This window comes from Lontra canadensis, unplaced genomic scaffold, assembly GCF_010015895.1.
Source record: "Lontra canadensis isolate GAN:19392208 unplaced genomic scaffold, GSC_riverotter_1.0 scaffold18, whole genome shotgun sequence".
NCBI lineage: Eukaryota > Metazoa > Chordata > Mammalia > Carnivora > Mustelidae > Lontra > Lontra canadensis.
Genome location: NW_022631012.1, coordinates 16,973,359 through 17,000,677, shown reverse-complemented (window position 1 = coordinate 17,000,677; position 27,319 = coordinate 16,973,359). Strand labels below are relative to the sequence as shown.

General features: G+C 38.0%; 1 protein-coding gene across 2 annotated transcripts in view; it reads right to left on the bottom strand.

The window, feature by feature from the left end:
- The window catches only part of PGAP1 (post-GPI attachment to proteins inositol deacylase 1), a 78,526-nt gene extending 59,898 nt beyond the window's left edge, over positions 1-18,628 (bottom strand). The window contains exons 1-3 of one of the 2 annotated variants that reach the window (XM_032860176.1): positions 18,352-18,628; positions 11,914-12,067; positions 6,153-6,328 (exon numbers count right to left, since the gene is read on the bottom strand). In XM_032860176.1, coding sequence (XP_032716067.1) covers positions 6,153-6,328; positions 11,914-12,067; positions 18,352-18,498 — 477 coding nt within the window. In that variant the 5' untranslated portion in view covers positions 18,499-18,628. The remainder of the gene's footprint in view (positions 1-6,152; positions 6,329-11,913; positions 12,068-18,351) is intronic. The other variant, XM_032860177.1, reaches the window with a different exon arrangement.
- Between the last annotated feature and the right edge of the window lie 8,691 nt (positions 18,629-27,319).

The window sequence follows — 27,319 nt, the reverse complement described above, 5'->3', positions numbered from 1 at the left end:
CTTATTTAGATAAGATAGTATATATTTTAGATATTAGATAAGATATAAGATAAGATAGTATGTATTTTTTTATTTATGCTGTTCACTCTTTGCCTCTCCCCACTAGAACATGAGATCCATGAGGGCTTGGATTTCTGTTTTATTCACTGCTATAGCTGCATGCAGATTCATGTGATGAATAAATGAGGTTTTCTCCATCTATGTCCTCTCACTTTCCCACACTCAAATCCTGTCCATTCCACAAGATTCTTGAACAAGTTGTCTTGAACTCCTATCGTACCTGGTTGTGATTGTAAAGGAACCTTACTTTCTAAAAGCCTCAATTTAAAATAAATTTTAGGGCGCCTGGGTGGCTCAGTGGGTTAAGCCGCTGCCTTCGGCTCAGGTCATGATCTCGGGGTCCTGGGATCGAGTCCCGCATCGGGCTCTCTGCTCATCAGGGAGCCTGCTTCCCTCTCTCTCTCTGCCTGCCTCTCTGTCTACTTGTGATCTCTGTCTGTCAAATAAATAAATAAAATCTTTAAAAAAAAAAAAAAAATTTTAGTAGTTTTATTATAAATTGAATACGCAGTCACTAGGGAAAACAAAAAATACAGAAGGGAATGATATTTATGGAGATATATCTCACTTTGTAATGACATCATATTTATCTAATAAATATCAGATACATAAAAGGTGCTGTACCTAATTGGGCTTGTCTCCTCCTACAGTATTTAGTACAGACTTAAGCTCAAAAATTACTTGCTATTGAAGTAACTTTTAAATTCTGGCTAATGCAAAGAATCATGCCTAAAGTTTGTTTTCAAGATGCATGGGAATATCACACTGCCTGGATTACTATAGCTACACAGTTACGCTCTCTGCTCAGCAGGGAGCCTGCTTCCCCCTCTCTCTCTCTCTGCCTGCCTCTCTGCCTACTTGTAATTTCTGTCTGTCAAATAAATAAATAAAATCTTAAAAAAAACCCTCACTTTCCATTTGTTCACTGGTTTTTGAATATTGACCATTTTCCCTGTGAACTGGCTAAATTCAGTCATGAATTCTAATAGTTTTCTGTAAATTCCTTTAAATATTTCTGTATATTTATGTCATTTGTTAATATAGACAACTTTCAATCCTTTTTTATCTTTATTAATTTTATTTCTTTTCCTGCCCTTACTGTACCAACTAGGACCCTCTGTCCTAAGGGATGATAGAAATAGAAAGAAGCTGAAAAATGAAGAAAAAAAACTAGCTAGTATGAAGCGTTAAAGGTATTTATTGTGAATAACATGGAAATTTCACTTTGTGATCACATCTTATTTATCCTATTCAGTAAGTATCTTATCTGATACAGAAACAATTCTTAACCTTTGTATCTATTCCTAATGAGCTGAGTTTTTGCTGTTTTTATCTTAAATCATGAATGGATGCTGCATGTAGCCGAATGAGCTTCCTTCATCTATTGAGACAATCCTATGATGAATTACAGTGATTGATATTTGAATATTGAACCAACTTTCCATTCCTGGGATAAATCCTATCAAGTCATATTATACTTTAAAATATTACTGGATATTGGGGCACCTGGGTGGCTCAGTTGGTTAAGCGGCTGCCTTTGGTTCAGGTCATAATTCCATGATCCTGGGATCAAGTCCCACATCGGGCTCCCTGCTTGACAGAGAGCCTGCTTCTCCCTCTCTCTCTGCCTACTGCTCTGCCTACTTGTGCTTTTTCTCTCTCTCTCTGTCAAACAAAGAAATAAAATCTTTTTAAAAATTAAATAAATAAAATACTACTGGATTTATAGCCTAATTTTTGGTTGAGGATCTTACATCTATGTTCATGAGGAATACTGGGTCTATTTTCTTTTTAAACAATGTCAATGTCTGACTTTGATAATCTGGGTTTGCAGATTTCTTAAAATGAACTTATACATATTGTCTTTTTTTCTATTTTCTGAGTTTGTATAAGATGGGTATTATTTCTTCCTTAAATGTGTCACAGAATTCACCACTGAAGTCATTTAGCTCTAGAGTTTTCTTGGCAGTAAGATTTTTAGTTACAAACTCAAAAAATTTTGAACAGATACAGGCTAGACAGACATTCTATTTCTTCTTGTGCCTGTTTTATAATTTATGTTTCAAGGGATTTGAGAATACCATTTGAGTTGTCAAATATATTGGCATAATGTTGTTCACAATAATCCTTTAATAGCTTCTTAGTATCTGTAGGCTCTGTAAATTTGTATTTCCCCCTTTTTTCTTAATCAACCTAGATATGGGTTTACCAATTTTTAGATCTCTTAGAGAAATCAGCCATTGGTATCACTTTTTCCCCCTCTACTTTTCTGTTTCCTTGATTTCTATTCTCATGTTTGTTTCCTTACATCTACTCTGAGTTTATTTTGTTCTCCTTTCTCTAAGATTCTTATTTTGAAAGACTGGATTAGGGGCACTTAGGTGGCTCAGTTGGTTAAGCATCTGCCTTTGGCTTAGGTCATGATCCCAGAGTCCTGGGATCAAGCCCAGCTTCCTAGGGTACTGGGATAGAGTCCCATGTCGGGCTCTCTGCTCAGCGGGGAGCCTGCTTCTCCCTATCCCTCTGCCTGCTTCTCCCCCTGCTTGTGCTTTCTGTCAAATAAATAAATAAAATCTTAAAAATAATAATAATAATTTAAAAAAGGAAAGGTTGGATCATTGTTTTTAAACCTTGTTCTTCTCTAAGGTGAGCATTTTGGACTACAGTATTTCTTCTAACCACTACTTTTATTTTACAAATTCTGATGATGTGTTTTTGTTTTCATTTTATTTTTGTTTCAAGTTTTTATTTAAATTCTAGTTAACATATAGAATGATTTTGATTTCAGGAGTAGAAACTAGTGATTCATCACTTAAATATCACACCGAGTGCTCTTTTATTTCCTTCTACCTATTAATGACAAGAATGAACTACTGAGACATCATCAAGATAAAAAGCTTCTGCACAGCAAAGGAAGCAACAAAACAAAAAACCAATCTATGGAATGGGAGAAGATATTTGCAAATGACATGTCTGATAAAGCGTTAGGATCCAAAATCTATAAAGAACTCACTAAACTCAATATCCAAAAATATAAACAGTTAAGAATGAGTGTTAAGAAGACATGAACAGAAATTTTTCCAAAGAAGACATACAGATGGCCGATAGACACACAAAAAGATGCTCTACATCACTTATCATCAGGGAAATACAAATCAAAACCATGATGAGCTACCCCCTCACACCTGTGCGAATGGCTAAAATTAACAACATAGGAAACAACGAATGTTGGCAAGGATACAGAGAAAGGGGAAACCTCTTACACTCTTGGTAGGAATGGAAACTGGTGCAGCAACTCTGGAAAACAGTATGGAAGTTCCTGAAAAAGTTTAAAATAGAACTATCCTACAACCCAGCAATTGCACTATTAGGTATTTACCCAAAGGATACAAAAACTTGATCTGAAGGGGCACACATACCCCAATGTTTACAGCAGCACTATCAACAATAGCTAAACTATGAAAAGAGCCCAAATGTCCATCGAATGAATAAATGGATAAAGAAGATGGGGTGTGTGTGTGTGTGTGTGTCTGTGTAGTGCCACAATAATGCCACAGAAATTATGCTGCACCTTCTCAATGCATCGTGTCAAGGAGGTTTATGTCAGTATGTCTTATAACTGGTGATGTTGATCTTCTTTAAGATGATGTCTGTCAGGGGCGCCTGGGTGGCTCAGTGGGTTAAAACCTCTGCCTTCGGCTCAGGTCATGATCCCGGTTTCATGGGATTGAGTCCTGCATCGGGCTCTCTGCTCGTTGGGGAGCCTGTTTCCTCCTCTCTCTCTGCCTGCCTCTCTGCCTACTTGTGATCTCTGTCAAATAAATAAATAAAATCTTCAAAAAAAAAAAAAAAAAGACCATATCTGCCAAGTTTCTCCACCATAAAGTTATTCTTTCCCTTTGTAGTTAATGAGTAGTTCAGAAAAGATACTTTGAGACCATGTGAATATCTTTGTCCTCCTCAAACTTTCACCCGCAGATCAATCTTGCCTACGGCAACTATTACTGTGTTCACCTGATGGTATTCTTTTATTTCCTTCTGTCTACTAATGACAAACTGCCAGTTTTTCTAACTCTACAGTATCTTTATTTGCCCTCACTTTGGAAGGATATTTTTGCTGGGTATGCAATTTTACATTGAGAGTACCCTTCCTAACCCCATCCCCAAGACCTTTCAGATGTTCTCTTGTTGTTTTTGGCTTTCCCTATTTCTGATGTAAGAGCCGTGGTATTTTTTCTTGTTTACCCTGTTATGTAGGTAAAGGATCTTTTTCCTTTGGATGCTTTTAAGATTTTTCTCTTTACTTTAGTTTGCAACAACTTGACTATGATATACATAAGTGTGATTTTGTGTTTATCCTGCTTGACATTCACTGGGCTTCTTGGATCTGTGGGTTGAAAATTTTGAATCAAAATTGGAAAATTGGAGGCCATTAGTTCTTTAAATATTCTTTTCTCTACTATTTCTTTCTCTTCTCGTAGAGTTACAATTACATAAACGTTAGGCTGCTTGGTTACTGCGGCTCTATCGTTTTCATTCCTTTGTCCTATGTTTTATCTCAGAGAGTTTCTCTTGTCCGATCTTCAAACTCACTGATCTCTTGTTCTTTTGTGTTCAATCTGCCTGAAGCCTACCTACTGAACTCTTCATGCTTGAGGGAGAGAGGCAGTGAGAGACTCTTAAGCAGGCTCTATGCCCAGCACCGATCCCAACATGGGGCTCAATCTCGCAACCCTGAGATCATGACCTTAGCAGAAACTAAGAGTCGGATGCTTAACTGAGCTACCCAGGCAACCTCTGAATCTTTCATCTCTGATATATATTGTTTCAGTTCTAGATTTTTCTTTTTGCTCTTTTACAGTTCCGATGTCTCTGCTGAGATTCTCCTCCACCTGTTCTCTTGTTAAGCATATCATAAACATAATTTATGATCAGTTATGTTCAGATAAATCCATAACTTCAGTATTTTTGAGGCTTATGGTTAAGCATGAGGTGGATCCCAGAAGAGCTCCTGAGAGCTAAAGCAGTCTTATATCTAAATTGCATCCTTTCTGGGATCTCAAATGATGTCCTATGTGTTCTGATAAATCTTTCTGTCCTAGCTGATCAGAACTGCTGTTTCCCAGCACATGTGACTTCTGGAATCTCAATTCAGGTCGTAATAATCCAGTAGCTTTCTTCTGCCAGGAGTTTCACTGCAGCATACCGTGGGAGGCAGTGGCTCACCTCAGTAGGTGGTATAGTAGTATTTTATCCCTGATACTATTTCAAATGGTTGGCACAGAATGATTTTTGGACTGTTACGCCACTCTTTTTTAAATTTCTCTAAAGATATTGCCCTTTATTCCTTGCACCTGAGGTAGACCCACCCCCATCACCTCTTCCCTGGTTTATTGCCTTATAGCTTCTTACCCTGTGTATATGCAGCACTTCATTCAAAGCTGAAAGATGCATATTTCTAGAGCTTCTATCTCGGCCTAGTTCTCCTTTTTCTCATATCCTGCCCACAAATCTAACCACTCCAGTAGCCCCAAATGCTGAGTTCTGCTTTCCTCAGTTCAGTTACATCAATGTACTCTGCCTGACCTCCACCTACTTATCCCATGGTCTGGGAAATGCTTTCAGGCAGAAAATCACAACAAGCATGAAGCTCATCTCACATGTTTTCCTTCTTTCAGGGATCATGGTCCTTTACTACTTGGTTGTCCAATACCTGAAAACATGTGCTTCAGATATTTTGATTAGTTTTCTAATTGCTTACATATGGACGCGGTCTACCCTAATACAAGTTATTCATAACTAGAGGCAGAAACCCACACTAATAGTTTTTAAAAAATTCAATGTGCTTCTAATTTATAAGTTAAAAAAATATTCTTCCCCTAAATTCACAAGAGGTTTCTTTTAAATTCAATTTAAACTTCAAGAACCATGGAGTTCAAAACAACAGCCTCACACACACAAACAAACAATAAAAAAACTCTGTTTTATCTGCACTTCAACTTCCATATAAACAAATAAATGATTTAAAATATGGTGAATCCCTTAAAAATGCTAATAGTTGATGACTATTGATTTGCATGTCTATCTCTTACCTTATAGAGTTTGAGAATTGTTTTAATGCATTCATGTACAAACTTGGTCTGTCTCTGAAGACTTCCACCATACAGTGCCACCAGTTCTTCATTGAAATTCACACTAAAGAAGTCAAAGTGGTACTTGAAGTCAATATCTTCTGCTTTTCTAAGTGCAATAGAACCAACAGAACGAACTGCAGAGGAAAAGTGCAAAGGGTACATTAAGCAAAATTTTTAAAAGTTGCAACCATTCTTGCTTCAAAGTCTCTTAACGAATAACTTTACCCCACACTCTGAATCTAAACAACCTACCTCAGGGTGACATCCTTCAATATCAATTTAGAAGAACAAACCGTTGTCTGTATTGTGTGTCTTTTGCCCTAAATGTTTTTTTTTAATTTAAATTAAATAAAAAGTAAACAGGTCTTTCATTCTTTACCCACTTCCATTTGATTAGGGAAAATAACTAAGGGGAGGAGAATACTTTGAAGAATAAAAAATGTTAGCCATCATCACACTTGAGGATTTTAAGAATGAGAAAATTCCTACAAGAAATGTATGCTTGGGGCACCTGGGTGGTTCAGTGGGTTAAAGCCTCTGCCTTCGGCTCAGGTCATGATCTCAGGGTCCTGGGAACGAGCCCCGCATTGGGCTCTCTGCTCAGCGGGGAGCCTGCTTCCCCCCTCTCTCTCTGCCTGCTTCTCTGCCTGCTTGTGATCTCTCTCTGTCAAATAAATAAGTAAAATCGTAAAAAAAATAAGTAAATAAAAATTAAAAAAAAAAAGAAACGTATGCTCATCACTTGGTTAAGATATTTATGCTTGATCTGTTTTTTTTTTTTTTTACACATGACCTCCAATCCATCAGTAAATCTTATCATCCTCCACTTTCTAAATATATCCCCAATCAACATTTCTCACCACTTCCACCATCTTCTTAATCTAAGCACCATCATCTCTTGCCTTAACTACCCTAATAGTTTCTTCACTGGTCTACCTGCTTCCAGTCTTAGGTTTTGCTCTATAAACCCTTCCACAAAATTTGTAAATTGACTGCATTAATTGGTATTAAAAGTTGCAGTGTATGGCAACTTTTTGCCATTCCATTTTTTTAACACATACAACTCACATTCTATACAACTTATGTAAAAAGTACAATTCAATGACTTTTAGTATATTCACAAAATTCTACTAATCTAGCAACCAAAATACCTTTTTGCCATTCCATTTTTTTAACACATACAATTCACATTCTATACAACTTATGTAAAAAGTACAATTCAATGACTTTTAGTATATTCACAAAATTCTACTAATCTAACTTTATTTTTTAATTACCCCAAAAAGAAAACCCCATACTCATTAGCAGTCATTTCTCATTCCTCATTTCTCATTCCTCATCCTGGAAAATACTAATTTACTTTCTGTTCCTATGGATTTGCCTATTCTAGACATTTCTTTTTCTTTTAAGATTTTATTTATTTATTTGACAGAGAGAGACACAGCGAGAGAGGGAACAGAAGCAGGGGGAGTGGGAGAAGTAGGCTTCCTGATAAGCAGGGAGCCAGATGTGGGGCTCAAGTCCAGGACCCTGGGATCATTACCTGAGCCAAAGACAGATGCTTAACGACTGAGCCACCCAGGTGCCCCTATTCTGGACATTTCTATAAATGGGATCATATATATGGGTTTTTTGGGGGGGTTTTTTGTTTTTTTTTTTATAGCTTTTTATTTACTTATTTGACAGATCACAAGTAGGCAGAGAGGCAGGCAGAGAGAGGAGGAAGCAGGCTCCCCACTGAGCAGAGAGCCCGATGTGGGACTCGATCCCAGGGCTCTGGGATCATGACCTGAGCCGAAGGCAGAGGCTTTAACCCACTGAGCCACCCAGGTGCCCCCATATATATGGGTTTTTAAGACCAGCTTCTTTCACTTATGTTTTCAAGGTTTATCCACATTGTACCAGGTAACTCATGTCATCAGTTAATTAATTCCTTTTTATTATATAAGCTTCAGGTGTGCCGTTTTATAACTCAGCACCTGTATACACTACAAAGTCATCATCCCCACAAATCTATTTACCATCCATCACATACTACTAGTTCCCTTCACTCATTTTGTTCACTCCCAACCCCCTTACCCATTGGTAACCAGCAGTTTGTTCTCTTTATCTCTGAGTTTTTTTATTTACTTTTTTAAAATTCCAAATTTCAGTGAAATCATATGGTACTCATCTTTTGGTCTGATTCATTTCACTTAGCATAATACCCTCAAGGTCCATCCATGTTATTGCAAATGGCAAGATTTCATTCCTGTTATTTGCCTGAGAGTACTAGATCCTTGTCGGTAGTAGTCTAACAAGTATAAGATGATATGTAGTTTTGATTTGCTTTTCCCTGTTAGTGATATTATCTTTTTATGTGCCTGTTAGTGACCTGTATGTCTTCTTTAGAACAATGTCTATTCAATGTCTATTTATTTTTCAATCGGGCTGTTTTTTGTTGAGTTATGTAAGTTCTTAATATATTTTGGAATATTAACCCCCTATTGTATATATGGTTTATGAATATCTTATCCCATTGAGTAACCTGCCTTTTCATTTTAATGGTTTCCTTTGCTGTATGGAAGCTTTTTAGTTTGATGTAGTACCATTTATTTTTACGTTTGTTTTCTGTGCTTCAGAGCTTCAGAGTGAGATCCACGAAGATGTTGCTAAGACCCATGTCAAGGAGCTTACTACATATATATATATATATATATTTTTTTTTTAAGATTTTTATTTATTTGACAGAGAGACAGCAAGAGAGGGAACACAAGCAGGGGAAGTGGGAGACGGAGAAGCAGGCTTCCCTCTGAGCAGGGAGCCCAATGTAGGGCTAAATCCCAGGACCCTGGGATCACTACCTGAGCCAAAGGCAGACGCTTAACGACTGAGCCACCCAAGCGCCCCACTGTCTATATTTTCTTCTAGCAGTTATAAGGACTCAGGTCTTATACACAAGCCTTTAATCCACTTTGTGTTAATTTTTGTGTATAGTGGAAGATAGTGGCCTAGTTTCATTCTTTTGCTTATGGCTATCCAGTTTTCCGAAAACTATTTATAGAAGAGACTGTCCTTTCTCCATTGTATGTTCTTCACTTTTTTATCAGAGATAAATTGACCATATATGTGTGGGTTTACTTCTGGGCTCTCAATTCTCTTCCACTGATTTGTGTATGGTTTGTTGTTGTTGTTGTTTTTATCAATACTGCACTGTTTTGATTACTACAGCTCTGTAGTACAGTTTGAAATCAGGAAGTGAGATACTTCTAGCTTTGTTCTTTCTCAAGACTGCTCTGGCTATTTGGGATCTTCTGTGGCTCCATACAAATTTTAGAATTATTTGTTTTACTTCTATGAAGTACACCATCAGAATTTTGATAGGTGTTACACAGAATCTGTAGATTGCTTTTGGCAGTATGGACATTTTAACAGAATTAATGTTTCCACCCATAAGCACAGAATAGTTTTCCATTTATTTTTCTTTTCTTTCATTGGTGTCTTAAAGTTTTCAGTGTAGAGATCTTTCGCGTCCTTTGTTAAATTTATTCCTAGGTATTTACTCTTTTCAATGCAATTGTAAATGAGATTGTTTTCTTAATTTCTCATTATTTATTAGAAACACCATAGATTTCTGTATATTGATTTTGTATCCTACATTTCACTAAACTCATTTATTAATTCTAACAGCTTTTTTTTGAGTCTTGAGGATTTTCTATATATGTCATCTGCAAATAGTGACTATTTTACTTCTTCCTTTCCAATTTGGATAGCTTTTTACAATTTTTCTTGCCTTACTGCTGTGGCCTGGACTTCCAATACTATGCTGAATAAAAGTGGTGAGAGTGGGCATCCTTGTCTTGTTCCTAGAATTAGAGGAAAAGCTTTCAGCTTCTCACCACTGAGCATAACATTAGCTGTAGGACTGTCATATATGGCCTTTATTATGTTGAGGTACAGTCCCTCTATACCCACTATTTTGAATTTTTATCATAAATGAATATTGAATGTTGTCAAAGGCTTTTGTTACATCTATTAAGATGATCATATAATTTTCATCTTTCATTGTATTAATGTAATTGTACCATATTGATTGATTTGTGGATAGTGAACCTTCTTCCATCTCTGGAATAAATCCCACTTGATCATGTATGGTCGGATTTGGTTTGCTAATACTTTGCTAAGGATTTCTGCATCAAGGCTCATCCAGGATATTGGCCTATAATTTTCTTCTTTCATCATTCATTCCTTTTTACTGCTGAATAATATTCCATTGTATGTATGTATTTATCCATTCTTTAGTTGATGTTGGGTTGTTTCTCCATTTTAGTTATTTTGAATAGTATTGCTGTGAACATTTGTAAACAAGTTTTCGTGTGAAAGTACATTTTCATTTTTCTCGGGTAGATACCTATAGTGGAATTGCTAAGCATAAAACTCTATGTTTAACGTTCTGAATAACTGCCAAACTGTTTTTCCAAAGTGGCTCTGCCATTTTATATTCCCACCAACAATGGATAAGGGTTTTAATTTCTTCACATCCTCAATGACCCTTGATACTATCTTTTAGATTATAGCTACCCTGGTGGGTATGAAATTACATCTATCCTTATGGTTTTGATTTGCATTTCCCTGATGATTAATGATGTTATCTTTCCTTCTTTCACTCTTGCCCCTTTACAGCATATTCTCTACACAGCAAAGCCAGAGTAATAATTTTTTAAAAATAAATCACACCTACTATACTGTATAGAATTTAAAAATCTGACAATTCTAATGCTGTCAAGGATGTGAAGCAAAGGGAAGTATAATGTAGTATTTCTGGGAGTATAAATTAGCACAGCCAGTAAAAATAGAAGGATACATATAACCTGTGACATGAGTTACATTATAGCATACATCTTACAGAAACATGTGCTTATGTGATCCAAAGTAAGAAAAATGTCCTTTACTTGTACTTACCAATAAATATAAATAACATTAGTATCCAAAGACAGAATATTTAAACTATGGTATAGCCATATAATGGGATAACATAGAGTGAAAAAAATAAATGAATCACAGCTCATACAACAACTTGAATTTTTTTTTTTGTTAAATATTTTATTTATTAGAAAGTGAGAGAGAGAGAGAGAGAGAGAGAAAGAACGAGCAGGGGGAGAAGCGGACTCACTGCTGAGTAAGGAGCTGTATATGGGACTTGATCCCAGGACCCTGGAATAATGATGAGCTTAACCAACTGAGCCACCCAGACATCCCCGATTACTTGATTGATATGCCAGAAATAACTGCTATTATCTCCAGGCCAACATTCAACTTGGAATCTATACATAAAGCTTCCCTATCTTCCCCTTTCTGTGTTCCCATCAGTATTTCTAGATCTGATTTAAATAGCTCCAAAAGAAAGAAACCAACCTTTTCTCTTGTTTAGCAAAACATAAACCAATTTACTTCTCTAATCAGTATTCTAGGTTATGTTTTCTGTACCTTCCATTTTCAACATAACCTTTCTTCTGCTAATTCCCAGATCCCACTTATCCTACCTACTCCATCCTGTTCTTTTTCTCTGTCTTACGTTGTCTAAGTGGTCTTCAACTATTCTTTGTACTCACATTTTTTTCCTGGAGACAATATGTCAAATATCTGTGTCTCCCATATGCCTAGCATAGTACCTAGAATATGTATCTGGTAAATTCTTCGATTGAATTTTATAGCTTTCAAAATTACTTCCAAGACTTACCTTGCTTATAACTTCCAGCATTACCAGGAAGAAAGAGAACTGGAATACCAGTCAAAGGGAGAATTTTGTGTTCTTCAGCATAGGATCCTTCTCCATAAAGATATAATTCATATGCAGGATAGCGTTTTGCCAGTTTCTTTGGAAGTTCTATTTTCTGCAGGGGGGAAAAAAAGGCAATTCCACTTTAATCAGTTGTATTAATACAATTCAGTCTACTGTGCCCAATTCTGAATTATACACATTTGAAACAGTGTAAAAATATTACTGATAATAAAACTGCACTTTTACTTTTATTCATATGTAGAACACATCTTGAATTACGTGAGTTTTGAACCATGCAGTCTTCAGGAATACATAAAATGGAACTACCTGGGGGCACCTAGGTGGCTCAACTGGTTAAGCCACTGCCTTCAGCTCAAGTCATGATTCCGGAATCCCAGCATCGAGTCCTGCATCGGGCTCCCAGTTCCGTGGGGAGTCTGCTTCTCCCTCTCACCTCCCCCCTCATGCTCTCTCTGTGTGTCTCTCTCTCTCAAATAAATAAAAATTTTTTAAAAAATTGAACTACTTGAAACTGTAATATAAATTACTCAAAATAGTCATTGACAAAAGAAAAACACTGGGGTATGTCAGCAAATTATTTGTAAATATAATTGGAAATGTACTTAATATAGTATCAGTATCAATTATCCTTAGAAATGATGAAGGCTTTCCATTATCAAATCAATTCTTTTTTGCTATTTTAAACTGTTTTGTAATGCCTCTCCTTTTACGTAGGCTCAACTGCATCATCCAGTTGTTACATCACTCAAAGGAAAGTAAGCTTGTTTTACAATGCCGCTTTCTGACCTCTCAACTTAATATGCTTTGACCTGCAATGTGCTTTACAAATTAATATGAACCTTACAGCCATGTTTTGGGTCAAGACATGCATACTCTCCTCACCGTAAACATTCCAATGAGTTAGAATCTGTTTTGGTTTTCGTGGACCAGGTGTATGGTTTGTCAGCAAGACTTAGACTACTCTGCAATTTATATTATTTTATAACATTTATTTATATTATTTTATAACAAATAAGCCAGTAATTCATGTAACATCATCCCCAAAAGGTAGGAATCTATAAAAGTGGTGGTAAAGTACACTCCCTTCTTCTGCTCCTTTTTAAACTATAGAAACCATTAAAAATGAAGCCAGTTACATTGAGCAGTAGATTTTATTTAAGCAGACATCAATAGATTTAATGATCTAACAGTGCTGTACATGTGCTTGATAAAAATTTTAAGTACTGAATGAATTTTAAATTTTAAAGCCTGTAAATAGTAGTAACACTGAAAAACCTCACTGTTCTAAAAAGCAGAATTCTGATCATTCATGCACATTCCTGAATATTCCTTTAAAAAAATCAACATAAACAATGTGTTAATAACAACTGAAAATATCTTTAGAAATTGTGAGCTTACTGTTTAAGATATTAGCAATTTTACCCCTCCAAATACATATATATATATCTCACATATATGGACTTCAAAGTTGTCCCAATATTGACTATGCACAATATATAATCAAAATGAAAATGGTGCAATATTTTAAGCACACATTAAGCAAAAAGAAAACATGTGAGAATAAGTAAACCATTACTCTCCAACTCCTCCCAATTTAGTACACCTTTGGATATGACAGTAAATGAGTATTAGATCATTCTTTTTAGTACATTAGCTAAACAAAGTTTTGAACTAGTTGAAAATTAACGCAGAAAAAATAGGCAACTATTAGCAAATAGCAAAATTGCATTCCAGAGTACAAGTTGGGAGTGGCAGGAAGAAACAAGAAGGGCTGTGACCAGATTGAAGACAGAAAAAGTACAGGCATATGGAAAGGATGCTGATGAAGAAAAAGAGGGTCAAGGGATTTAAAAAGAAAACTTTTATAGCAAAAGATCCCATATATTTTAAATTATTTTATATAGATTACTTTAAAAGAGAACCCCTCCCCAAAACAGACCTTTAATCAAAATCAAATTACCTTTATACTTAAATATCTCCACAATCCTGCCTCTGCTGTTCATCCTCTCTTGACTTTGCCTTAGTACAGTTCCTTTTAATCTTTAACCCAGAGCCCTTTCAAAAGACAAAAATTCTAACGAGTTCCCAAGTACTAGAAAAATACTGATTCAAGAAACTATTGTCTTTATGATATATATTTTACTAGTAAATTAAAACTGGAAAATTAAAATTTGAGCCCCATAATTAATAAAAAAGAAAAAAAGATTTTGATTAAAATGAATATAGTTTTAAAGATCTTACAAAGAACTCTTCTCAGCCCTTTCCCCATTCCACCCCTAAGGACTCCAGCTTAATAAAAAGACCTAGGGAGAGGTGAATCTTTCAGAATGGTCATAACCTCCCTACTCCAATCCGTAGTCCATACTGCTGTCAAGAAATACCTTGTGAGGCACCTGCGTGGCTCAGTTAATTAAGCATCCGCTCTGGTCAGGATCTCAAAGTCCTGAGAGAGAGCCCTGAGTTGGCCTTCAGGCTGAGTATAAAGCCTACTTAAGCTCTTCTCTCTCTCCTCTTCCCTCTCGCCCTTCCATCCCAATCCACCCCTCAAATAACATAAAATAAAATATAATTAGAAATATCGTGTTAAAACATACACCTCCTATGTTTCCTGATTATATTAATATATGATAAAGGCCTGAGAGACCCTCTAAAATCTGCCTTCAATTTTTCTTACCATTCTTTTAATTTATACATGCTAAATTTTAAAAATTTTAATATGCTTCAAAATTCAAGACTCAAAGGATGTATAATGAAAAGGCTTTTTCCTACCCCTAGTACTTTAGCCATCTAATTCCCTAACCAGAAGGCAACCAATGTTAGCAGTTTATATACTATCCATACCACTTATACAATGTGTCCTGGCGCCTTCCTACCTTCACAAATGCTGTTCTTTATTCCTGTAGTTTTCTTGTTTCTGTGCTTCATGAACTGTGTGTGTGTGTGTGTGTGTGTGTGTGTATATCCTCTAATTAACCACATCTTCTCTACAACCTTTGACTACCAAAGATGAACTTGGATGCTTTCTTCTGTGAAGACCCTCATATGCACTTACAGTGAAATTATCATTTAGCACACTATATTTTAACTATCCATTACATCCTATCTCCCCCTCTGTATTATAAAGACATAAAAATTATAAAGACATAAAGGCACAAGGTCTGATTCATCTCTAATTCCCTCACCCATACCCAGTATCTAGAGTTATTCAATAAGCTATTTGCTAAGTAAACATCACACTTAATAACAAAAGCATGATTTGTGTTTTCCAATATCAACATTTTCTTTCAGACAAGAACAATTAGATCACATATCTGAGGACAGCCAAATAGATTGCTGTATAGGAGAAAACAACACAGATGTTTCTTCTCCAATTCTACAATTTGCCTAAGACTGTCTGCTACCACATAAAAGCTTTGCCTTGCATCATAATAAAGCAAGAAGCTTTAAAGGATAATGTGTATTTTGCCTGGTAGGTTTGTGAGATGTTCAGTTAACTCTGAACAAGCAAATTTTGGAAATCCAAGGGTAGAAAATATTCAAATACTCAAAACAACTTTTTTGTTTTTTTAAGATTTTATTTAATTTTTTGAGAGAGAGAGAGAGAGAACAAGCAGTGGGGAGGGGCAGAGGGGGAGAGAGAGAGAGAGTCAATCAGACTCTGCTGAGCAGGAAGTCCAGTGCTGGGGCTCTGATCCCAGGAGCCCCCACATCACCACCTGAGGCAAAAGTAGACATTTAACAGATTGAGCCTCCCAGGCACCCCTAGTCAAACAATTTTAAAATCAACACTTCATTTTTACAAATAAGCTCAAATTTCTGCCTCACCTTTAATTTTGAAAATGGGGAATAAAGTTGAGTGTTTCAACTACCTTTCATTTCCTCTAACATTCGGCTCAAGAATATGTAAATAAGCAGTAAAAAAAGAAAAAGGCATCAAGGAGAAAACCCAACAACTATGTCATCTCAAATGCTGGAATCACTCTGTGAACAATTAGAAAGCTTACTATAAAACGTAACTAAAAATAAACAATACATATAAAATATATTTAGAATATATATTCATTAAAAACCACTGGTTCTTAATAGAATTACCTCAGTTTTCCAGAAATCTCACTACATTTCAAAGTGACTCATTTCTATAGACAGGTTTTAACTGTATTTCTAAAATAACATGACCTGGGGGCACCTGGGTGGCTCAGTGGGTTAAGCCTCTGCCTTTGGCTCAGGTCATGATCCTGGGGTCCTGGGATTGAGCCCCGCATAGGGCTCTCTGCTCAGCAGGGAGCCTGCTTCCTTTCCTCTCTCTCTGCTTGCCTCTCTGCCTGCGATCTCTGTCAAATAAATAAATAAAAATCTTTAAATAAAATAAAATAAAATAAAATAAAATAACATGACCTGGTCTGCACAATAAAAGGTCTAAGAATCAAGTATAAATACTGTAATTAATTAACAGAGCTTTTTACATCATAAAAATAAAAATCTACTGAAAAATGCGTATCAGAAACTCCAGCCGCTGTAATTATTACTGTACTGACAAATTATTAACAGTAACTTCAAAAAGGGAATCTAAATCAAAATAACTAAATACAGACTGCTCAACAATTTAAAAAAAAAAAAAAGCCAAATAGCTCTTTTGCACTAGCTAATTTTCTGTCTTTCCAGTTAACTTTGAGGCAAGAAATGGATCTATGAGTCCATGTGCTTTGTTCTCAAAACACTAAGCGATTTCTACTACCGCAGATATTAAAATAGCTTCAATAAAATAGCTTCAATAATTGTAGACAATCTCAAAATAAATGGGCATTAGTTCTGTATTGTTCCAGATAATTTTGTTTTAATCAAACTCTTCAACACAATTCAAAACTAAAGTGACCTACTTCAACCTGTTGAGAGTTTCCCAATTATTAAACCACAGAAAAATTAATACAAGGGCTCTATTTTCAGTTAAAAAAAAAAAAACACTAAACTAAAAGCCCACGTACTTAACTCTGCATAGCCTCAGAAACATAAACCAGCATATGTGCTTAGAAACCGAGACAACAGTAACACATTAAAATCTCCTGCAATAGCATCTGATAGCAAGTTCTTCCACTCCCTTATAAGCATTGATGCAAAACCGCGATAAAGAGCTCGAAACAGATGAAATCTAAACTAGAATTTTGCCCTCGGGGAAAAGACGTTCTTCAGCAATCTAAACCTTAGGTAGTTTTAGGATCTAAATAATAGCATTAATCAAGTAATCTGCTCCTCCATAATGACCTTTACACAGAGGCAATCACGATCTGCATTCTTCACCTTAAAAAATATTATTTTTAAAGTATATTTAAAATGCGTTTTATCAGTAACATATTCCAGTACATGTACTTTTTATGGTAGGGAGTTACCATGTGACACGTATTCAGTAACTGGGGGATGCGTTTACAAGTAGGAGAATCATTCAGGAGAAATTTCTTTGGACACTTGTGTAACTTATCACGACAGGGGGTCATGAATGAAATTCTAGACTCCACTGGGCTGACCTGACGAAGCAACCGGGATTGAAAATAGTCAAAACAGAACTGACGAGGTGGGGGGCGGCGCGCAAGTGCGCGCTCCGGGAAGGCCGGCTCTCTCCTAAATTGCAAACACGGTGAGAAAACAAAAACACTCCGAAACGGATTCTGGATGAACCGCTCAGAGACGACGTGCAGAAACACGGGCATGTACGCACACGCACGGACCCACAACCTACCGAACCGGAGGCTCCGCGAACTTTACGGGAGGGAGACTCAGTAGTTCTCCACTTAACTCCTTATCAGGTGAGCCTCTCCCACGGGAGTAAAACCCGGAGTCGCAAAGGCAGTTTTGGGATCCGGCCACTGCACACTCCGCAGCAGCTCAGCCCCTTTCCAGAAAGGCGAAAGCTGACGTGCAAATCACGGCGCGGGATGGTGAGAATTTAGGCGCGTGGAAGGCAGAGGGGGGTCTGGGGCACCTGTTAAGGCAGGAACGCAGGGAAAATGGGGTCTGGGTTTAGGGAAAGGGGCTGAGGTTGCGTGTCTAGGAATGGGGGTGGGGTGGGCCCGGGCAGTCGGAAGAATCTGTACCTGGGGTTTGGGACCGGGAACGGAGCGGAGGGACAGGGGAGAACTACGAGGGGGGCCGGGAGGATGCTTCGGGGAACCATCTACCTGACACCCCACTGTTGAGAGGACACAAAGGGTAGATGAGGGTAGCGGGTGGGGTGGGGGTGGTCTGCAGAGTCTTCAGGAGCGAAAGAAAACCAGAGACGAGGTTGGCATAAGGGAACCGGAGAGGCGCGGGAGCCCAAGTGGGGAGAAACCCGCAGGAGGGGCCCGAGTCTCAGAGCGCCCAGGTGAGACAGCCGAACCTCACCTGATACTCCGGGTACTCAAACATATAGCTCATACTGCACTTGTTCTCCTCGAAGCCGAAGAAGACGTCCCACAGCCCCAGGGTTGCCATGAAAACCATAAGGGCATAAAACGCCAGATTCCAGAAACTGACTGACTGAAGAAACATGGTGCCGCCGCCGGCGCGCGGCCCCAAGCCCGACTGAAGCAGCCGAAGAACTCCTAGCGGCCGGCGCGGGAGCGAAGCCGGAGCAGCGCGCGCCTGCGCAGACGCCCCGCCTGCCCAGGCGCCCGCCGCGCAGTGCGCGTGCGCGCAGTCGGCCCGCCGCGCCTCCCGTCTGGCATCTGGTTGAGAGAAGAGGTGGCGCTTGCGGCGGGAGCGCGAGTCTGGGGGGGGGAAAGAGAAGGGGGGCGAAGCGGGTTGGGCTGCGCGACAGACGGAGGGGGAAGAAGAGGGGTGGGTGAGGAGAAGGGAAAGGAGGAAGGGGGAGGGAAAGAAGAGGCGGGCGCAGGAGGCGCAGGAGCCTCAGGAGAGGGAAGGGCTGGGGGCAGGGAGGGTGGGCGTGTGGGGGGTTAACCTGGAGGAGGGGAGGCGGTTCCCGGTGCGGAGCCGACCCAGCCCTGGCGGGAGGCCATTAGGGCCGGGAGCCATCGGCTGTCGCGTTGGAAACCTCTCTCCCTGCGCAGTTTAAAAACCCTTCCCCCTCAGTTCTGAAACGCCTCAGGCCTTTGCCATTTCGGTTCTCCCAGCGGTCCCCGAGCGCACCCACAGCCCCCTGGACCAGTTAGCGTGAGGAGGGACAAGTGTGTTTTCCTCCTCTTGGGCCGCAGACGTTACCCCGTAGGCGACCGCGCTTCAGAGCCGCGGCACCTAAAAAAATCACCAGCAGGTCGACAACGTTCGGTTCTCGGTGTAAGATGAAAGCCTGAGTCACAGAAAGCCTCGCTGGTCTTGAAAACGCTACATTAAAGTTTCCGTGACCCCTGACGCTTCCAGCAGATGTCGGGGGACCGGTTCGGCGCTGTCCTGTCTTGCTCCCGGGAACCCCTCTTTGGAAACCGGTTCCACGTCAGTGCGAGGAGGCGGTGTCGCTCGAGCTTCCACTCGGACTCTCAAGTGACTTAATTCGTTTAGAAGAATTAAGTTTGGTTTTGCACAAAGAAGAGGAGAAAAATCAGTTCAAAAACCATAATCACGAATAGCGACTTTAAAACACTCAAATGTTATGAGAAGAAAGACGGTGGGTCATTCTTTAAATCTGACCCAAGAGCAGATGGGTGTGTGTGTGTGTGTGTGTGTGTGTGTGTGTGTGTAGCTAATTGCAAAATTTTCCTTAGAATTACTTCTCGCACTGACTAGATTTCATTTCAGTTCGGTTTTACTGATTTTCATGTATTTTTTTCTATGTGGAGGAGGTTTAGCTGATAAAATCAAAGAATTTTAAAACTGAAAGGAAGCTTATGGTTTCTTCTGCAATTCGGTAACATTCAGATATAAGAGCACCGGGGGTGTGGGGGGAATTAGGGAGGAGTTAGTGTACAAGATGAGAAATCATTTGGAAAAGGATTGAAGTTATGCATAAAAAAGGTAATAAATTCATCGAGTCTGGGAGCTCAGAATGCCTCTTGCTTCCAGCATATCACAACCAGCACACATAAACCAAAGGTGAATCTACACTCTTTCTATCCCAGTCCTTCTTAAATTTAATGTGACAAGAATCACTTGGAGATTTTTTTTTTAACTTAACATATAATGTATTATTTGTTTCAGGGATACAGGCCTGCGATTCATCAGTCGTACACAATTCAGAGCACTCACCATAGCCACATACCCTCTCCAATGTCTATCACCCAGCCTCCCCATCCCTCAGACCCTCCTCCCTTTCAGCAACCCTCAGTTTGTTTCCTGAGATTGAGTCTCTTATGGTTTGTCTCCCTCTCTGGTTTCCTCTTGTTTCAGTTTTCCCTCTCTTCCCCTATGATCCTGTCTTGTTTCTCAAATTCCTCATATCAGAGAGATCATATGGTAATTCTTTCTCTGATTGACTTCTCTTAGCATAGTACCCTCTAGTTCCATCCATGTCATTGCAAATGGCAAGATTTCATTTTTGATGGCTACATATATCACATCTTCTTCATCCTTTCATCTATCGATAGACATCTAGGCTCTTTCCATAGTTTGGCTATCATGGACATTGCTGCTATAAACATTAGGGTGCACCTGCCCCCTTTGAATCACTACATTTGTATCTTTGGGGTAAATACCCAGGAGTGCTATTGCTGAGTCCTAGGGCAGCTCTTCTCAACCTTTTGAGGAACCTCTGTACTGTTTTCCAGAGTGGCGGTACCAGCTTGCCTTCCCACCAACAGTGTAGGAGGGTTCCCCTTTCTCTGCATCTTCACCAACATCTATTATTTCCTGACTTGTTAATTTTACACATTCTGACTGGTGTGGTGTGAGGTGGTATCTCACTGAGGTTTTGATTTGAATTCCCAGATGCCCAGTGATGTTGAGCACTTTTTCACCTGTGTCCGTTGGCCATTTGGATGTCTTCTTTGCAGAAATGTCTATTCATGTCTTCTGCCCTTTTTTTTTTTTTTTTTTTTTTTGGACAGATCACAAGTAGGCAGAGAGGCAGGCCGAGAGAGAAAAGGGGAAGCAGGCTCCCTACTGAGCAGACAGCCCGATGTGGGGCTCAATCCCAGGACCCTGAGATCATGACCTGAGCTGAAGGCAGAGGCTTATCCCACTGAGCCACCCAGGCACCCCATCTTCTGCCCATTTCTTAATTGGATTATTTGTTCTTTGGATGTTAAGTTTGATAAGTTCTTTATAGATTTTAGATACCAGCCCTTTATCTGATAAGTCATTTATAAATATCTTCTCCCATTCTGTCTGTTGCCCCTTGGTTTTGTTGACTGTTTCCTTTGCTGTGCAAAAGCTTTTTATCTCAAAGTCCCAATAGTTCATTTTTGCCCTTGCTTTTCTTGCCTTTGATGATGTCTATAGGAAGAGGTTGCTGTGGTTGAGGTCAAAGAGGTCACTGCCTGTGTTCTCCTCAAGAATTTTAATGGATTCCTGTCTCATATTTAGATCTTTCATCCATTTTGAGTCTATTTTTGTGTGTGATGTAAGGAAATGGTCCAGTTTCATTCTGCATGTGGCTGTCCAATTTTCCCAACAACATCTGTTGAAGGGACTGTCTTTTTTCCACTGGACATTCTTTCTTGCTTTGTCAAAGATTAGTTGACCACAGAGTTGAGGCTCCATTTCTGGGCTCTCTGTTCTGTTCGATTGATCTGTGTGTCTGTGTTTGTGACAGTATCATACTGTCTTGGTAATTACAGCTTTGTAATTAGAGCTTTGTAATAGTCCAGAATTGTGATGCTACCGATTTGCTTTTCTTTTTCAACATTCTGCTGGCTATTTGGGATCTTTTTTGGTTCTGTACAAGTTTTAGGAAAGATCCTATCAAAAAGAATTACAGACCAATATCCCTGATGAACACAGACGCAAAAATTCTCACCAAAACACAAGCTGGCATGATCCAACAGTACATTAAAAGGATTATTCACCACCATCAAGTGGGATTTGTTCCTAGGCTGCAAGGTTGGTTCAACATCTGCAAATCAATCAATGTGATACAATACATTAATAAAAGAAAGGAGAAGAATCATATGATATTCTCAAAAGATGCAGAAAAAGCATTTGACAAAGTACAGCATCCTTTCTTGATCAAAACTCTTCACAGTGTAGGGATAGAGAATATTTACCTCAATATCATCAAAGCCATCTATGAAAAACCCACAGCAAATATCATTCTCGATGGGGAAAAACTGAAAGCTTTTCCCCTAAGATCAGGAACATGGCAGGGATGTCCACTGTCACCACTGCTATTCAACATGGTACTGGAACTTTTTCACCTGTGTGAAAAAGCCTCAGCTTCTCCTAGCCTCAGCAATCAGACAACAAAAAGAAATTAAAGGCATCTGAATTGGCAAAAAAGTCAAACTCTCACTCTTTGCAGATGATATGATATTTTATGTGGAAAAATCAAAAGACGCCACTCCAAAACAGAACTCATATAGGAATTAAGTAAAGTGTCAGGATATAAAATCAATGCACAGAAATCAGTTGCATTTCTATACACCAACAGTAAGACAGAAGAAAGAGAAATTAAGGAGTCAATCCCATTTACAATTGTACTCCAAACCATAAGATACCTAGGAATAAACCTAACTAAAGAGGCAAAGAATCTGTATTCAGAAGACTGTAGAATACTCATGAGAAAAATTGAGGAAGACACAAAGAGATGGAAAAACATCCCATGCTCATGGATTGGAAGAAAAAATATTGTGAAAAATATTGTGAAAATGCTCTACTTAGAGCAATCTACACATTTAATGCAATCCCTATCAAAATACCAACTCTTTTCACAGAAATGGAACAAGCATCTTCATTTTAAAGACCATTTATGTATTCCATAGAATTCCTCATTATATATATATGTGTGTATATATATATATATATATATTCCTCATTCCATATATAATATATGCTGTCTCTCATGATGTCAGATTTCTTCAACTACTTTGTAATTTTGGTTTGTAAACTCATTCTTACCCTGCATCATATACTTCAGCATCCTGTGCCTCTCCTAGATTGTAGAGACATTTCTATGGATTAATTTCTTGGCTTCCTGCCCCACCCCCGCCAGTTTCTGCATAATGAAAATGGTATGAATCATTAGAATCACCCCCAGAAATTTTGTGGTCTGGGATGCTGTATTTTTATTATTATCATTTTTAATCCTGTTCAGTGATCACTGTAAGCTATAGAGTTTCCATACTTTTATGGATTTCTCTCTATAGAATTTAAAGACTTTCATTTCTTTCTATAGCACTCAATCATGTAGTAAAATATCTAGAATTTCTTTATGTTTAGAATGAGGGCAGGTAAAGGGTGTAGGTGACAAGTTTCTTTGAATTAGTTTTTTTGGGTAATATTACCTAGCACTCCTTGTACAAAAATTTTTTTAAAGTTTTTATTTATTTATTTGACAGTAGGCAAATTTATTTATTTGACAAGTAGGCAGAGAGGCAGGCAGAGAGAGAGGGAAGCAGTCTTAACCCACTGAGTCACCCAGGTGCCCCTCCTTGTACCAATTTTAAATCAAAAGGAAAAGCCACTTCAAGAATGTTATTTCACTTGAGTAGTGAGGAGAAAAGGTAGATTAAATTATTTTAAGAAAAAATTAGTGGAAGAAAATAGAGTCTGTAAATACAGGTAATTCTTCCTGCCTTTTCATATATATATGAAAGTAGTTTAAATAGTATGTTCATTAAAATTTTTTTAGACTAGAAAGACACCAAAATACATTTTAAAATGGATAAATGAGAGCTAGTAAATAATGACCTTAGGAGTCTCTGGGTGCTCATCCAACTCTTGATTTTAGCTCAAATCATGATCTCACAGATGTGAGATCAAGCCACACACTGGACTCCACAATGGGTGTGGAGCTTGTTTAATAATCTCTCCTTCTCCCTCTGCCCTTTCCCTGCCTCCAAAAAAGAGAATGATCTTAAATGAAGAGGAGAAGGGAAATCTACCTTGAGAAGAAGAAAATATGAAGAAACATGAGGAAAGAAAATACTGAGATGGAGAAGATTAAGACAAGGAAACTCCCATTGGATGATCTTAATCTTTGTATAGAAACAAAACCCATTGGGTAGAAATAAGGGATTGGAGCAAGGTGATGCCTAAAGAGAGTGGAAATACTTGGGAATTACTGTTTTAAGAAATGAATTTGGCAGGGGGGCCTGGGTAGCTCAGTCAGTTCTTGGTTTCAGCATGGGACATTGTCTTCGGGTCATTGGACCACGATCTGTGTGGCGTCTGTTTGTCCCCGTCCTTCTGCTCCTCCCCCTCCTCTCTCTCTCTCAACTAAATAAATTTTATAAGTCTTAATAAAGAAAGAAAGAAAGAACTGAACTTGGCAGTTAGCAAGAGGTGACCGATAGTGAGGACCTAGTCAACAATGTTTTACACCCTTGCTCTCCAATTTTCCTGGTCTTCTCAGCTAATATAGATCTCTTGCTTTCCTGTATCTCTCTCATCAAGGGAAAAAAAAATAGATATTATCTAGTGGTGAGACATTTAATTGACTATTATGTGCCAAGCTCCACAACAGAGATTAGAAAAAAGAGTTAAATGAGACCACCCAATTCTGATTTGTAAGAGAAAAATGAGTCACTGATATCAAGGAGTCTAAAAGTAAGTACCTAATATAATTGTACTCTAGTATGGTAAGTATTACAGGGATAGGAACATGGAGTATTGGAGGGCAAAAGAGGAGTATTTAATTGTTTAGTGGGAAAGGGATCCAAGACAAAAATGATTTATATACATAATAGGGACTCAAAGAGTGCTCATTGAATTACTGAGTAATTGAGTTAATAGATGGCTAGATGCCATGATTAGAAGAATTAAGAAGGTGGGCTTCCCACAAGTCAAAGTAAGAAGGGGCTTTTTGATCATTCTGATAAAGTCTACTTCTGACACTTTCTGAAAAGCATATAGCTTCATAGTTCACTCAGAACTTAAATGTGGCTGTTAAGTTCACATTTATTGATTCTTTCATTTGAATATAGATGTTTATATAGTACTTTTATTTCTTTTTTTCATTTTTCATTTATTTATTTATTTGACTCGCAGAGATCACAAGTAGGCAGAGAGGCAGGCAGAGAGAGGAGGAAACAGGCACCCTGCTGAGCAGAGAGCCTGATGCGGGGGCTCGATCCCAGGACCCTGAGATCATGACCTGAGCCAAAGGAGAGGCTTAACCCACTGAGCCACCCAGGCGCCCCAGTACTTTTATTTCTTATGGTGCGTATGTTGTGTTTAACAATAGATGAGTTGCTAAAAATTGTGTAAAATTAAACATTTGCAAAATGAAACCTCAAAGAGCTTTATTATTAATAGAGCACTATAAAGAACACTGGTAATCAGGATATCTGAGTTCTAGAACTTCCAGTTCTGCCACCCAGGTATGATTTAGGGGAAGTGTCTTCCATCTCCTTAGACCTCTCTCTTTCTTATGTAAAATGAAGGTATTTGACAAGTGATCTCTGAAAGCTTATGATATTTTAATTGAATTAAGGCTTTTAAAACTTAAATTAATGCAAATAGGAAACGACCATATTATAATCATTCGGCAGTCACCCCTCAACTGAATATTTAGTAAATTCATAAATATATCAGTTTCTCAGAAAACATTTTAGATTTATTTAAGTTCCCCTTAGTTTTTGTTTGTTTTATTTCCTGGAAGCAAAAACTGTTTTCTCAAGACATGGTAACCACCCTCATGTTACCCAGCTATATTGTACACAGGAAGATAGAATCATGCTGTCTGGTGTGGGAATCTAGTTGTCTTCTAAAATTAATTTCACTAACTAGTCATAGTGTATTACTCTCATACTATAGGTTTTTTTTTTTTTAAATAATGTCTATTTCTTCCCTCTTTTTCTTAAAACCAAAACCCAAATATATAATAGACTGGCTCTTAGAAGCTAAAATTTATTCCACTCAATTGGTTTAAAGCTCTTTCTCATACTCGTTAGTTTTACCTCTTTTACATTATATGTAGTAGGCATTCAATATATATTTATTTTTAATTTATTTGAAATTAAGTCAGAGTCTACAGATTATAGCCATAAAACTTCACCTTCCCTTGGATGTTTCAAAGCCTGAAAAGAAAAGAAAACATAATGCCAGCAATTCTGTGGCTCCCAGCTCTGTTTCCAAGGAAACAGAGAGTAGATCATCAGAAACAAAATAAGGATTTTCAACCTGATTACCCTTTTCTCACCAGTTCAGTCTTCATCACTGCAAAATGAAAGGGAACATAACCTTGGCCTTGCAATCCAGATTTTCCATCCTGTTTGTGCTCTCACTATTAAAACCAGGCAAAATCTTTTGGGTTATGTTGGTTTTCTTATAGAGAGAATTAAACTCATCCACAAGGGTAAAGAATACCTTTTGAATATAAAGCACTATGTACATTTGCTGAATAACCTGGTATGTTTTAACCTTAGAACTCTCAAGTGTTTAAATTACTGAATCTCAGATTTAACATTTTTGGGGAATAATAGAAGGAAGTATTGGGAATTTATAAGAAAAGGATAAAGATATCTAGAATGAAATGTTTTATTTAAAGAAATAAGGAGAGAGGGGACAGGATGAAAAAACAGTAGGAGTCAAGGGGAAAATCATTGGATTCCCATTCAAAAGAGCAAAATCACCATTGTAACATTGTTGGTTTGTTCCACAGATTTGTATCTACCATGAATAAAATCATTATCCTGATTTAAAAAAAAAACTACAGGCAACAAAAGCTTGCTTTAGCAGTATGATATTACCTAGTGAGGCTACGTGTTTTATAAAAGCAGTATTCCTCTCAAACCAACACACTGTATACCTTAAACTTACAAAATGTTATGTGTCAATTATATTTCAATAAAGCCGGGAAAAAAATCCAGTATTCCTGTATTTTAAAAATGTAGTTAAAGCCAGAGGGTCTCTCCAGGGTGAAGGGAACAATAGAAATTTGCTTTAATGGATGTACAGTTGAAGATTTAGATGGCATATTAATATGTTCAGATAATGAATACTGAAATTCAAGTAACTTTAATGGGAAGGAATGAATATTGGGGCTTCCTTGTAACCATTTTCTGCATGTATGCCTATTTTCCCCCAAAGGATTCTAGCTTTTTAAAGGCACAAGCTGTAAGAGGTCTTGGTCATTTTTAATATGTAGCCCCAGTATAGGACCTTGCATTGGAGGCATTCAACCATTTTTCTTGAATAAATGTTTTTTATTTCTCCAGCACAGGCATACCGTTTTTATGGGCCACCCAGGCGCACCCACGCATCATTCATTTTAAATCACAAGCCAGAAATGATTAAGCTTAGGGAGGAGGGCATGTTCAAA